This window comes from Ascoidea rubescens, assembly GCF_001661345.1.
Source record: "Ascoidea rubescens DSM 1968 unplaced genomic scaffold ASCRUscaffold_1, whole genome shotgun sequence".
Lineage (NCBI taxonomy): Eukaryota > Fungi > Ascomycota > Saccharomycetes > Ascoideales > Ascoideaceae > Ascoidea > Ascoidea rubescens.
In genome coordinates, this window is record NW_017962913.1 from 733809 (window position 1) to 747817 (window position 14009).

Here is a 14009-nt window from a genome sequence, read left to right on the forward strand (position 1 = left end):
AATAAAAAATAACAAAAAATAATTATGTCCTAGTTACAGGTGATTGGATGCAATTCTACTAACTCTACTAACAATAATTCTTACAAGACCTCTTATTACATTCAACATCAATAATCAAAAATTACTACCGCTGTAACGTTTTTGTTTTTATTTACCATACAATTATCACACAACTTTTTTCAATCAGATCAATCTAGAATCACAATTCCACTCCCAGCTACTTTAATCCTGTTGTTTATGCTTCTAAATATTCTTCCTAATCTACAAGCTAGTCAAATATCATTCAAATATCATTCAACATTCATTATCATTCACCACTATCCACATTGATCTATATTCTATAGCCATTACATGTTTTGAAAAATTTATCCTGCCTAATAAAGTTGCTGATTAAAGTTACCTATTATAGTCACTTGTCTGGCTACTCGTTTAAGTTCAATTTATTGCTCTTTTCGTTTTGAGTTTGCTCCAAGAAAGTGTATTCTCTTTTCCTCCGTTCGTATCTCCTATTGTTCTTCGGTCTGTGTTCGGATCTAATTTCTCCGTCAATCGCTTCGACTCTCCATTAACTTTTTTACTATCGGATTATACAATTCGATTCGCTCCCAAATATTAAACATATTAGACATATTATAGATATTAAAATATTAAAATATTAAAATATTTCAATCACATTCTACCAGATCATATCATTTTTGATCAATTGATTACCAAATGAAATTCCCTTTATTTGAAATCAATCTCTTAATCCAACAACTTATCCTTTTTTCAATCTTATGACAATATCTTACCATACAATTACCACATCAAAGTCTAGGTTAAAAACATCTCATTTCATTTCATTTCATTTCATTTCATTTTATCCAGCATCATAAATCTGGCTTTTTCTCTTCATCCTATGATATCTTTGCCAAAAAAAAACAAAAAAAAACAGAAAGAAATTAATTGTATAATTAATTAATAATATAATCCTAAAAAATTCTAATTCTTGCTGTTTTTATCTCACTTTTCCCTTCTTTTTCAAATAAAATATTAATTTGTAAATCAACTGGCTTATCCTATTGTATATCATTTAATCTCTTTGGTCTCATTTAATCCAGTCAGTCAATCAACTTACCAATTTATTGGAAATAATATTTAATTCACTTTCACATTTCTTTTCAATCGCTGAGCCCATGTTACAAATAATTATTGTTTCCACTATTTTCCTTTTTTCAATTTACCTTATCGACCTCATCTTTCTCATCTTTTTGGAAGGTTGTTATGACAATTTCAATTCAAAATATTCTATCTAAAATATTTGAAAATAGAATTATTTGAAAATAGAAATACTTGAAAAAAAATTGAAAAAAATCAAAAATTAAAAATAAAATTGGCCATACCATCCGTGCATTTATATCTGTTTATTTGGTCAACAGTTTAAATCTTATCTAAACACCGTAAATAAAAATATAAATTACAATTATTACAATAATTATAATAATAATTATAAAAAAAAAAATTTACCCACTTACAAACTAACAAACTTATGGATTTATAAATGTACGAATTTGTGGTAAATATATCCATTGATTTCATCTCACTAAAATTTTATCGAATTTTATCGAATTGTGTATAATTTTGTATAAAACTTTTACTCGAGCTCCTATAACTAATCTAAATGATTTAATCGTCAATTTTAATGGTAATCTCAACTCACATTCTCTCATTCTGTTCCCTTGTCTTAAAAACCAAACACTAGACACTCGAACAATAGTTATCATCTCATTTCTTGCAGCTTGTTGTCCCAGTTCCGCTTTTTTCTTTGCATCGACAAATGTCACTTCACCGCTTTGGGAAATACAAATTTCAATTTGCAATACCCACCAACCCGGGTTTTTGTTATCTGATTCTCTTTCTTATTGCTGGCCATCGTAAATTGCATTGGCATTCTTGCTATTTCGCTTCTGTTTCCCTCTATTGAGGTTGGTTTTCTCCAATCGATCGAACTCTGCTGCTTGCTTTTCCTCTTATCTTTACATCCTTCTTTGTTTACACAATTTGCAAATGTTCTAGACTTTTCACTCTCCCCATGTAACATCCCTATTGTAACAATTCACTGGTAATTTTAATACCAAAACATTATCTGAATAATCAATTTCAACAAAACTGCCCTCTCTTTCTTAGCCTTTTCCGCCTCTGCTGCAAAGATATAAATTACGAGCTGAGCTTCCTGCCTGTTCTCCTGTTTTTATCTCATGTTATCAGGCATTTCAATGCATTTCTTTGTTTAAATTTTTTGGTAAAGACTGAACAACTGAATTTAGAAACCTGAAATACCGTTGTTTTGTTACTTATTCGCTGTTTTTCTTGATTGTTTTCATTCAAAAGTACAAATGTTTGATTGTTTGACTCGATTTGTCATTATTTTCTTTTTATTAACAGCTTTTGTTTATTTCTTACTCCATTTGATATTCTATTTTCCACATTTCATACATTACACCTGGTTTTGCTTGATTTCAATTCATATCTCTATTTGTATTACACATCTTACACATGTCTGATGTTGTAACCATTAAGCTTTTCCAAATACATGTTCGCTGAGTCTTGAATCCTGAACAACAAAGAAACATAAACTCGGCTTTCCTCGCAGAAGTGTACTCATCGCAATCACCGCAATCACCGCAATCACAGCTGATCCGGTAAATGTCGATGATGCACACTTTACGGATTTACTTACGTATTCACTCACGGATCGGTGATTAAGTAATATATTAGCTATACATACGTTCTGTGTTGTGAGATTCGATAACCGATTTACGGCCGTTTGTTACGAGTTAATACACTTTCAAGCATTCGTTCTAGTCGTTCAAATCAGGATGCAACATTCGATTCAATTAACTCAACTCTTTGATTTAATTCATTGATGTTGGAAACCATTGGTGGAGTATCAAGTTCCCTTTCGTTATCACTATCAGTGTTCTTGACTTGGATGCTGTCAGGTTGACAGTCGTCGAAGGAAGGATAGAGATTTCTTCTAGTGCTCATGACTTAGTGGACTTCTCTTTCCTTTTCCTCTTGGTTTATTTTATTTCTATCTAGCTATTTAGTGATCATATTTATATTGTTTGGATTACAATCTTCATCAAGGTATTTGTGAATTAAATGTTTTTTGCGGAAACACAATTTTCGTTTCATAAGTGGTTAAGTCTTGTGTATTTGGTTTGGGGCAACGGACCATAATTGCTTCATGAACGTCCGTGTTTGGATTGTGTTTTCCGGCCACACCTCGTGAAACATTCTGCTTACATAAAAACACGTTTGTGTAATTTTTCAATTTATTGTTCCTTCCCCTATTAATCTTAATGCCAACATCAATCAAAAGCTTTGATAGATAGACATTTTTCATCTCAACTTTTCATCTTCTTTCACCATCTTATCTTGCTTGTCTGGTTCTTTATATTTTAATTCCTCAAAATGTTACAATTGCAATCTTTTAATTTATCTGTTGAGAAAACTTTATCTGAATTGATAAATAACGAATCTCCAAAGTCCTTTGATCGAATAATATCTGATTTTGATAATACTTTATTTCATATTTCAACTCCTGAATCAAAAACACAAATTTTATTATCAATTTATCTTAAGTGCTTTGATGATTTGGTCAGATATGGCGATATCAATAGCTACTTAGCAAACATCTATTCCAACTATAATATCTTGGACACTCCTGAACCCGGTTATAACTTTTCGATTTATTTAGACTTGGTCCAATTTAAACAAAATTTTTCAATTGACCAACAATACGAATTTATTAGTAAAATATCCTTTTTAAAGAGAAATTGTCTTGCCGCTCCCTTTGAAAAAGCAATTAATAAATATAACGAATTATCTCTAGATTTTACCAAAAGACAAGCTTCATTACAAGAAAAACACTCAATCTTTAAAGACATTACTCAATCGCAAAGAGACGATGCTGATAGCGCTGAAATTTTGGTTATAAACTATAGAAACGATGAGTCAATCTATATTAAACCTTCTTTCGATAGAGTCACTGTCATCTTCTCAACCATCTTTAAAGATGAAACCGACAAAATATTCGGTAAAGTCTTTTTACAAGAGTTTGTCGATGCAAGAAGAAGATCAGTTCAAAATTCTCCCCAAGTTTTGTATTCTCATATCGAACCACCTTTAGAATTGAGAAGTTTGCCTGAATTTCTCGATCTTAAATCATCAATCTCTTCCTCAAACAAATACGAAAAGGGTTTTGTAACTTTTGTCTTATTTCCAAGACATTTAACCTCACAAAAGAGAGATAATACAATCAGTCAAATTCAATTATTTAGAACTTATTTTCATTATCATATTAAATGCTCAAAGGCTTTTATGCATTCAAGAATGAGATCAAGAGTCTTGGAATATCTTAAACTATTAAATAGAGCTAAACCTGATTTTGAAGAGGGTTCTAAAAAAGTTGAAAGAAAGACTGCTAGTGGTAGAAGATTTGAGATTAGAAACTAATATATATATATGTATGTTCAAATATTGATTGATCAGTGTATCCGGTCTTTTTCAATTGTTTTATTTTCAATTGTTTTATGCTTATAATTATAAATATTGTTACTTCTTTTAAATGCATTATTACTACACATATATAAATGTATAAATGTATATTTATATATTATCAATTCAGAAATAAAAATTTATTTATAATTTTTTAATATTTTTTTGATTTTCTTGAATTGGAAAATTATTTATTATTTACAAAAGTATTATAAAATATTTTTGCTATATATTTATTCGCTCATTTATTCATTAATTTTAATCCTTCTGAGGTTTTTTAACACCATATTTACTTCTTGACGATATTCTATTTGCAACACCATTCAAATCCAATGCACCTCGAACAGCATGATATTTTACACCAGGAACATCTTGACATCTACCACCTCTGATTAAAACAACACTATGTTCTTGAGCATTATGACCTTCACCGGGAATATAAGCACTGACAATCTTACCATTAGTTAATCGAACTCTGCAACATTTTCTTTGAGCAGAATTTGGTTTCTTTGGTTTTAAGACCATTACTCTTAATACAACACCCTTTTTAAATGGGCAATTTTGTAAGTCTGGTGCTTTGGAAATTTTGGGTTTTTTGGGTTTGTTAGCGCCTCTTTTGATTTGATTTATTGTAGCATATCTCTTTTGTAACGAGTTTATTATAAAACCGTTATTAGTACTATTATTATTATTACTGTTATTAATTATGTTATTGGTTTGAAAAATTGATGATAATGAAGTTAATGAACAAAGTGAAGAATTATTGGTACTCAAAGCTGAAGAAAACTTTGAAAATGAAGGTTTAACGGCAGCACCAGAGAATATACCTTTGAACATGAGTTGCAACATTTCGGCTCATATAATTTTTAAATAATGCTCAAACAACCTTTAAACAATCTTCAGATATTCAACTGAATCTCAATTCAGTGAGAAGTTTAATAACGAATATTTCAAGCAAGAAGGTTCGTTTGGGCACATGACTGAAATAAGTTGATTTCTAGATATAAGAAATTGATTACCCTCTCACAGAAATAGTATGGATTTATCGCATGTATCTAGTACCGGGTAAATGTAATGCATTTTCAGTATCCAGTCAAAAGATGGAAAAATTCAGCTTACTTTCAAAGAGAGTTCATTGAATAAATACCATCTCCAACGCTATAGATTTATCGATATTTTTTACTTTCCTTATCAAAACAAACCTCACAATCTCTTTCTTGTTTGGAATTACAAAAATGAGTGCTACACAAGTTGGAATTAAGTCTCTTAGAGTTGTCAACTCAAATTTCTTAAGAAGTTCAGTCACCAAAAGATGCTTTAGTTTATTGCCCAAATATGCTAAAAGCTCATTATTTATAACTCCATTAAATAATAACACACACATTTCCGGCAAGTTATTCAACAGTGTTATCAATAACAGATGTTCAGTAAACAACAGATTCAACAATCAAGTCAGAAACTACTCTGGTGGTGTGGAACTAACAAGAGAGATCGCTACCCAAAGACTTTTGGAAATATTGGAAGGTTTTGATAAAACCAACTTAGAAAACTTGGAGAAACTCGGCGTGGAATCCAGTTACACAAAGGATTTGGGATTGGATTCGTTAGATGTTGTTGAAGTCATCATGGCTATCGAAGAGGAGTTTTCGATCCAAGTCCCTGACAATTTGGCCGATGAGTTCATCACTGTTAAGCAGACCATCGACTTTATCATGGACCAACCCGATGCATTCTGATTGCAGCACATCTAGCAATAGATACACCCATTAATAAACAGTAAATAGCACGCAGCAAAAGCAGCGAAAGCAGCGAAAGCAGCATCTTCTGTGCTTTCATAACAGACCCCGTTGATAGACCCCCTGATATAGACCCCTCAAACCACTCGCACGGCCGGAGCCATTCGCGGTGTTTCGGCAGGTCGGATTTCACCGAGCCCAAAAGAGTTCCCCAGAGGTGTTACATGCTCTATATAATAAGTGAGAAATGGTTCACATACAAAAGCTCTGTATTCTGGTGAATTCGAGCCCACCCTTTTTGGAATCGACTTGCTGTAGGTTTCGTAGGCATTTTTTTTTGTTTTTCCTTCTTTTCTTATTTTTTTTTTATCAACGAACGAATGCCACCTCCATCTCTTTTCTCGCCCCAGTCTGTTAGACCATAACGACCCCGTTTGTGATCATCAGAATGTTTAATCCAACTGCATCAGCTTGTTCTCAGCTTATTCTGCTTCAGAAAGAAGAGAAATGAAAGGCTACAACTCTTTCTATCCAAGGGGCAGCCATGACTGCCTACTCTCTACTTTATTCTACAATCTATCTTTCACTTCTCCACTGGTATATCGCAACAATAGGACCGTCCCCAAGAAGGCTGTTCATCTACAGAAAATACAGCCTCTGAGTGTGCTGATTCTGTCATTTTGTTGTTGTTTATTGGTCTTTTTGCATTATATCTCACTGGGTGTTTTGATCCTTTTTTGCCTTTGCAAGTTTTTCAAAATATGGGATCCTACAGGCTGTTTGCAGATTATTCCAGTCTCACAGGGACTTTCAGTTTTTTTCATCTACCTCCGCCCTCAAATATCCCAATATTGAAGTTATTTATCAGGCTTTTTTCCTTTTTTTCTTCGGTTGTTTTGAGTTCAACCTCCAAAAAAATCGTGTTTTTCCTTTACTTATCCTGACAATCCAATTTTGTTATATCACTATTGAGCTTGGTCAAACTATTCACATTTTAATCTAATTATACTACTCAATTTATTCTATTTGGCCTCATTTATTCAATTTCAATCTACTTCTTATCACCCTCATCGTATTTTGTGGTCCAAATTCTGCTTTCTGCTATAAAAAAAACTACTAATTAGTAATAGAATTACTCATTTTATTTCCAATTAACTCCAATTTTGTTTTCTTTAAGTTTTAAAATAAAATATAATAAAATAACATTATTTATTTTACCTTATCTCATTCTTTATTAATTCTATCATATTTAATTTAAACCAATAATGCCTCTTGGAAGAAAAAGAAAGGCTTCTAAGCTTCACGTTTCTCCTTCAAAAAAGCAAAATAACTTAAGACATTCTTCAAGAATTCAAAAACAAATTTATTATAACGAAGATGATTTCTTTGATAATTCAAGTGAAAGAAATGAAAACGAAAACGAAAATGATAATGATAATGATAATGATAATGATAATGATAATGATGATAACAATAATGAAATTGAAATTCAATCCCAATCTCAATCTCAATTTCAATCTCAAGAATCATTCAACAACTCTGATTATGAAAATCTTGATAATAATGAACACATTTCTAACCGTCGCAACAAAATTCACAGAAATGACCCATCAAATAATACTCGTATACTAAAATTAAGAGTTCCACCGATAAAATTAAATAATCCTAAACATAATAATCAAGACACAAAAAATATAGATCTGAAAGAAAATAAAGTCTCCACTAACAATGATGCAAATTATAATCAAACAGAAAAAAACGCTCTTAATGAATACGATGAAGAAGGTGAAAATGATGATTTTGATGATGAGGACGGCGATGAACCAATAAGAAAAAACAAAAGATCAAAATCACATAAACCTATAGACTCTGATGATGATGATTATCATGAAAGCGACATGTTCACAGAAGATCACGATGACAATAATGATTCAGATTTCGAAGATGACGACCTATACTTGGCAAATGAATCAAAAAGAATTGACAAACATTTCGTAGTCTCTGATGATGAAAATCAATTGGATGATCCAAGTGATGAATATGGGAAAAGGGTCTATAACAAACATAACAAACTTAAAAGGAGAGGAAGACCAAAAAGAAACTCTTCTCAAAAATCTGTATCAAATAGAAGTTCTATCACAAATAATGAAAAGATTATTATCGATGATGACAATGATGACGATAATGACAATAACAACAATGATGAAGGCACAATAACTTCAAGAACAAGGAGGGCAATGCAAAAACTGAAAGATCCCGATGATTATACTGATGCTGAAAATAAAAAAGACGGTTATTCATATAGAAGAGACTCTATCGGTGAAGAGTTAAAAGATATAAAAGATGACATTCGTGAACATAATCGTGGCAGGAAAAAAAATAGAAATATTATTGGTGAAGTTACCAATTCAAAAAAACATCTTAGAGCACGAAAGGAAATCAACTATCAAATTCCTCCTGCTGATGCCATTATCGACGATTCAAACTATGATCTATTTAATAATCCAAATCACTATGCTAAATATGGTTATAATCTTAATGAGGGCATTTCATCTAAAAGTAACAGATCAAAAAATAACCTCAAAATTAAAAGCTTATTCGAAACATCTGGCCCTTTTGGTGGAAATGAAGTAGGTTCCATTTTTGGCCAAAAGGGTTTCACTGCGGAGACAATTGCAAATGCTAATTACGACTCCTCTTCTTCCGATGATGACGATCTACTCATAAGACCTGTTAATGGAACAGTTTCAAGTAAAACCATAAATGATGGATTATCAATGATGAACCCGTCCAATCTTAATAGCACAGCAGCTCCTGTAAATAATCTTGGAATAGTCAACACAAATAAAAAGAAAAAGAAAAATAACATGGCTGATTCCGACCCCTTAGGAATAGATATGAATATTGATTTTTCCAATGTCGGTGGTTTGGATAATTACATCGACCAACTAAAAGAAATGGTTTCCTTACCTCTTCTCTATCCAGAACTCTATGCAAAATTTGCAATAACTCCTCCAAGAGGCGTTCTTTTTCATGGACCCCCTGGAACAGGTAAAACACTTATGGCTAGAGCATTGGCTGCTTCATGTTCTACTTCAACTCAAAAAATCACATTTTTCATGAGAAAAGGTGCCGACTGCCTTTCAAAATGGGTTGGTGAAGCTGAAAGACAATTGAGATTATTGTTTGAGGAAGCAAGAAAACAACAACCTAGTATTATATTTTTTGATGAAATTGATGGTTTGGCACCTGTAAGATCTTCGAAACAAGAACAAATTCATTCAAGCATAGTTAGTACTTTGTTAGCCTTAATGGATGGTATGGATAGCAGAGGTCAGGTAATTGTAATTGGAGCTACCAATCGACCAGATGCAATTGACCCTGCTTTAAGAAGACCTGGACGTTTTGATAGAGAATTTTATTTTCCTTTACCAAATGCAAGCGCTAGGTTGAAAATATTGGAAATCCACACAAAGAAATGGGACCCTCCATTATCAAAAGAACTTCTTATTAACTTGAGTAATCAAACAAAAGGTTATGGTGGTGCAGATATAAAAAGCTTGTGTACTGAAGCTGCTTTAAATAGTATTAAAAGAAATTTTCCTCAGATTTACAATTCAACTGAAAAATATCAAATAGATCCGAAAAAGCTACTTGTCAATGCCAAAGATTTTACTAACGCGATTAAAAAAATTGTACCATCTGCTTCTAGATCAACCATTACAGTATCTACCAGATTATCTGAACGTCTCCAACCTTTGTTAGAAAGACCATTTGCAAAAATTGTTAGAAGGCTAAATTGTTTGATTCCCGGACAAATAAACAAAAGCAAGGCTAATGATACAGATGATGTCATTGATATATTATCTGATGATGATGATGAAACTAACTCAATTGAACTTTTAGAACAAAAATGGAAAAGACAGGAATTTTTTCACAAGTTAGAATCATCAAGAATCTTTTATCCTCGTTTATTAATATATGGTCCTCCAGGGATGGGTCAGAAATATTTAGGCAGTGCAGTTTTGGATTATTTAGAGGGATTTAATGTTCAATCATTAGATCTTGGATCTTTATTTTCCGATTCTGGGGTGACGGCAGAATCTGTAATGATTCATAAATTTTTGGAGGCTAGAAAAAATCAACCATCAGCTATTTTTATTCCTAATTTAGATATTTTTTTCAAAGATCTGCCAGAATCTCTTAAAACCTTGTTAATTAGTTTGCTGAGATCTTTAGATCCTTCGGATAAAATATTATTTATTGGAGTTTGTGAGAAAGATGAGCAGTTTTCTTCTTGTTATCCCAATATTGAATCACGGTTAAAGGAATTATTTGGATTTATGAATATTAATAATGTGGAAATAGAGTATCCAACTGAAAAAGAAAGAAAAGAATTTTTTGAACCATTATGGAAAGTTATAGCTATAAAACCTACTGAGTATCAAGATAATGAGATACGTCGAAAGTTAAAAGAACAGAAATATTACTTGAAAAAACTTTCCTCTTCACTTCCAAAAGTTGAAAATGCTTCAGTTAAAGAACTTGCTCCTGTAGAACAAGAGAGGTTGAAGAGAAAACAATTAAAGGAAGAAATGAGAAATAATTTGAAATTGAAAAACTTGTTGAAATTGAAATTAAATCAATTGATGGATTTGTATAAAACCAGATATAAACGATTTAAAAAACCTGTTATTGATGAATCACTTTTGTTAAATTTATTGGCAGAGAATGAGTTACCCTCAAACCCCTTAAATCATGGATTATCTCCTTATGTTAAAGATAAGGATATGATTCTTGAGATAGCAACCAATAAAAGGTATTATAATATGGAATTAGATGTTATTGAAGAAAGGTTGTGGAATGGATACTATTCTGAACCCAGACAGTTTGTTAGAGATATTGAAATGATTTATCTTGATGCAAGGACGTTAGGTGATAGAGAAAGATTGATGAAGGCTTCTGAAATGTTTGTGAATGCTCAAGTTGGGGTTGAAGAACTTTTTTCTCCTGATTTATTAGTTCAATTTAAAAACTTGAGATTTCGTGAGATTCAACTTCAAAAGGAGTTTGCAGCAAACCAATTGGAACAAGAACAAAAAATCGAGGTTGAAGCTTCATTGTTAAATAAAACAGAAAATGTTGGGGAATTGAAAAGTAATGGTAATGCTTATGTAAAAGAAACAGTCGTTGAATATGAAAAAAGACATGTTGTTCAGTTGATTAATAAAAAAGTTATAAAAGCTCCTGAAATAATTGATCTTGGCTCATCGCATGGACATATTCAAAATCATGAAAAGGTAAAATTAAACAAAAGCGTTGTTAATGATAAATTATTGATAAATGGAAACGGAAATTTGAATGCAGGTTTAATTCCAAATGGTAATGTAAAATCAAAATCGGCTTCAAATACTGTTTTAGAAAGCAACAACAGAAATGTGAAAGAAATTGCTGAGTCTCAAATTTCTGTTTTATTTGATGAGGAGGATGTTGACGTTGCATTAAGAAATAATCCAAATAATTTTATCAAATTTAAAACAAATTCTAATTCTAATATAAACCAAACTCTAGATAATACGAAAAGTGAGCCAAAATCGAATTCTGGTGTTAAACAAAGTCTTGAAGATAAAAAAGGTGGTGATTCGAGCATGTTAGATTTGAGTGCTCAAAATGAAGAATTCCAAAAAATTGAAAGAGAGTATCAGGAGTTATTGAAAGAGTATAATGAAAGTAAAAATAAGAACTTGACAATTGACAAAGCTCTTTTAAAAAATGTGCAAATTAAACTAATTGAGCAAACTGAAAACACAACAATTGAAAATCTAGAATTAATTCATTCCTCCTTAACTGATATCATATTAAAATACAAGAAAAAATGGGAAAAGAATAGCTGTTTGAAAAAAATAGACACAGAAGTGGACATGCTTTTGTCAATATTTGATGATTCCCTATGAATATGTGCTAAATGCCTATTTCATTTTAATTCGAATTTTATTTCTTGTGTCATTTCTAGATTTAATTTAAGTATAACTTTTGATTTAAATTTAATTATTACCCTTTTAATTTGTCTTATTAATTTTTTATTTTGATTTGTTTTGATTTGTTTTGATTTGTTTTGTCTTGTCATGTCATTTGCTTTAAATAATGTTAGCTTTTGTGTCCTGTGTTTATTTTTTAAAAAAATGAGAGAGTTTACTTTTTTGAATGTTAATGTTAGGAGATTTTTTGTAGAAATGAAGTTTCATTTATTGTTGTTAACTTATATATCTATTTTGTATCTATATTTATAGTTTTATTTATTCATAGTTTTATTTATTCATAGTTTTATTTATTCATAGTTTTATTTGTTTTAGATAAATTATAAAACGTCTTTATCGTATGCTTCAATAGTCTTGACGTGAGAGTGGTCATCGTAAACATGAAGAATGGCTTCTTTCTTGATTTTATTGATATCAATAACACCAATTCCTGTGTTATGGGGAGCTATAAAAGCGTATGGTTGTGTGCTATTTTGTTGTTGAAAGATTTGAAAATAGCTATTGAAATTGGGGTTGATTGAGTAATTTTTGATGATAAGATCTTGAGGGCTGTTTTCATCAGCGTTTAGAAACAAGTTATATAATCTTGAAATGAAACCTCCATGAGAGCAGATCAAGATGTTTTTAACTGGAGCATCAATGTTGGTCTGAACAATCGAGTTCCAGATTTCCTTTGCTCTTTTATTGAAATCAGGCAACGATTCACCAAACTCATTAATATGTTTGTTTAATTTTCTGGCCAATTTGAAGGCGTCATCTTTTCTCATGCCTTGCAATTCACCTAAATTTTTTTCTCTTAGTCTGTGGTCTACCAAGAATTGGTGATTATCAAAGTTTTTTTGTTCGTTTTTGATTTTGAAAGCAGTTTGTTTACATCTATTTAAATCGCTGGTATATATTTTGTCTAGGTCGATGATTGATAATCTTTTGCCGCAGCTTTGGCCCTGAGAAAGACCAATTGAGTCTAAATCTATATTCAAATGTCCTTGGTAAATTTTTAGTTTGTTTGATTTTGTCTGGCCATGACGAACAATAAACATTCTTAAGACATCATCATCAGTGTTGGGCTCAAAGATTTGGCTCAGATCAGCGAAAGTCATTTGGTGAGTGAGTGAGTGAATGAATGAAGGATGATATCAAAGTGCTAAGATAGTAGTATTTATCTTTTCTTTGAATGATGTAGTTGTGTATATAATTACAAGCAAAAGAAAGAAAGTGAGATTTAGAGGTGTTAATAAGGGGGAATAAGATAAAGAGATAAAGAGATAAACAGAGCAGAGCAGAGCAGTTTAATGTGATTGGAAAATACAAAATTTGCTCCGATTTCAAGTTGCAAGCTTCAGCATTGTTTTATGTTAGGTGAATCTAATTGTTATTTGAGACAAACAGATTGATTAATGGATTAAAATTGACTGATTCTGGACTTGACGATGTCATTTTTTAGTGTTTTTTAGGTTAAAATAACTCTGAAAGACTTGGATTGACTTTGAAGGTGAAGCTCAGTAAAGGGATTTTTTGTTTTTGCAGTTATGTTAGTATTTTGTTTGGTTCAGCTGGTTTTACGACTGGAAAAGAGATAGAAGTGTCTACAAAATCAAGGAGAACAAGTCGGATAATTAAGAAAATAACAATTTATTAGTTGATTATAAAAATCAGTAAGATTTAAAATAGAGATGATAAAATTGTAACTCGA

The 14009-nt window shown here is 31.3% G+C and overlaps 4 protein-coding genes across 4 annotated transcripts; 3 read left to right on the top strand and 1 right to left on the bottom strand.

Annotated features, from left to right (window-relative positions):
• Nucleotides 1-3346: 3346 nt before the first annotated feature.
• On the top strand, nt 3347-4672 carry ARC35 (Arc35p). Its single transcript, XM_020192255.1, has one exon. The coding sequence runs from the start codon at nt 3457-3459 to the stop codon at nt 4498-4500; it is 1044 nt and encodes a 347-aa protein (XP_020049844.1). The 5' UTR covers nt 3347-3456; the 3' UTR covers nt 4501-4672.
• Nucleotides 4673-4721: 49 nt separating this feature from the next.
• On the bottom strand, nt 4722-5454 carry MRPS12 (mitochondrial 37S ribosomal uS12m domain-containing protein). The gene has a single exon (XM_020192256.1). The coding sequence runs from the start codon at nt 5065-5067 to the stop codon at nt 4801-4803; it is 267 nt and encodes an 88-aa protein (XP_020049845.1). The 5' UTR covers nt 5068-5454; the 3' UTR covers nt 4722-4800.
• Nucleotides 5455-5692: 238 nt separating this feature from the next.
• On the top strand, nt 5693-6572 carry ASCRUDRAFT_73373 (acyl carrier protein). The gene has a single exon (XM_020192257.1). The coding sequence runs from the start codon at nt 5778-5780 to the stop codon at nt 6276-6278; it is 501 nt and encodes a 166-aa protein (XP_020049846.1). The 5' UTR covers nt 5693-5777; the 3' UTR covers nt 6279-6572.
• Nucleotides 6573-7543: 971 nt separating this feature from the next.
• YTA7 (chromatin segregase YTA7) lies at nt 7544-13264 on the top strand (the record flags this gene model as incomplete). The annotated part of the gene is made up of 4 exons (XM_020194270.1): nt 7544-7901; nt 8031-9029; nt 9087-11400; nt 13225-13264. The coding sequence occupies 4 exons, from the start codon at nt 7544-7546 to the stop codon at nt 13262-13264; spliced, it is 3711 nt and encodes a 1236-aa protein (XP_020049847.1).
• Nucleotides 13265-14009: the final 745 nt, after the last annotated feature.

Bases quoted from the DNA above. Each gene is read 5' to 3' on its own strand.
- ASCRUDRAFT_73373 (XM_020192257.1), top strand. From the start codon at position 5,778: ATGAGTGCTACACAAGTTGGAATTAAGTCTCTTAGAGTTGTCAACTCA.
- MRPS12 (XM_020192256.1), bottom strand. From the start codon at position 5,067: ATGGTCTTAAAACCAAAGAAACCAAATTCTGCTCAAAGAAAATGTTGC.
- ARC35 (XM_020192255.1), top strand. From the start codon at position 3,457: ATGTTACAATTGCAATCTTTTAATTTATCTGTTGAGAAAACTTTATCT.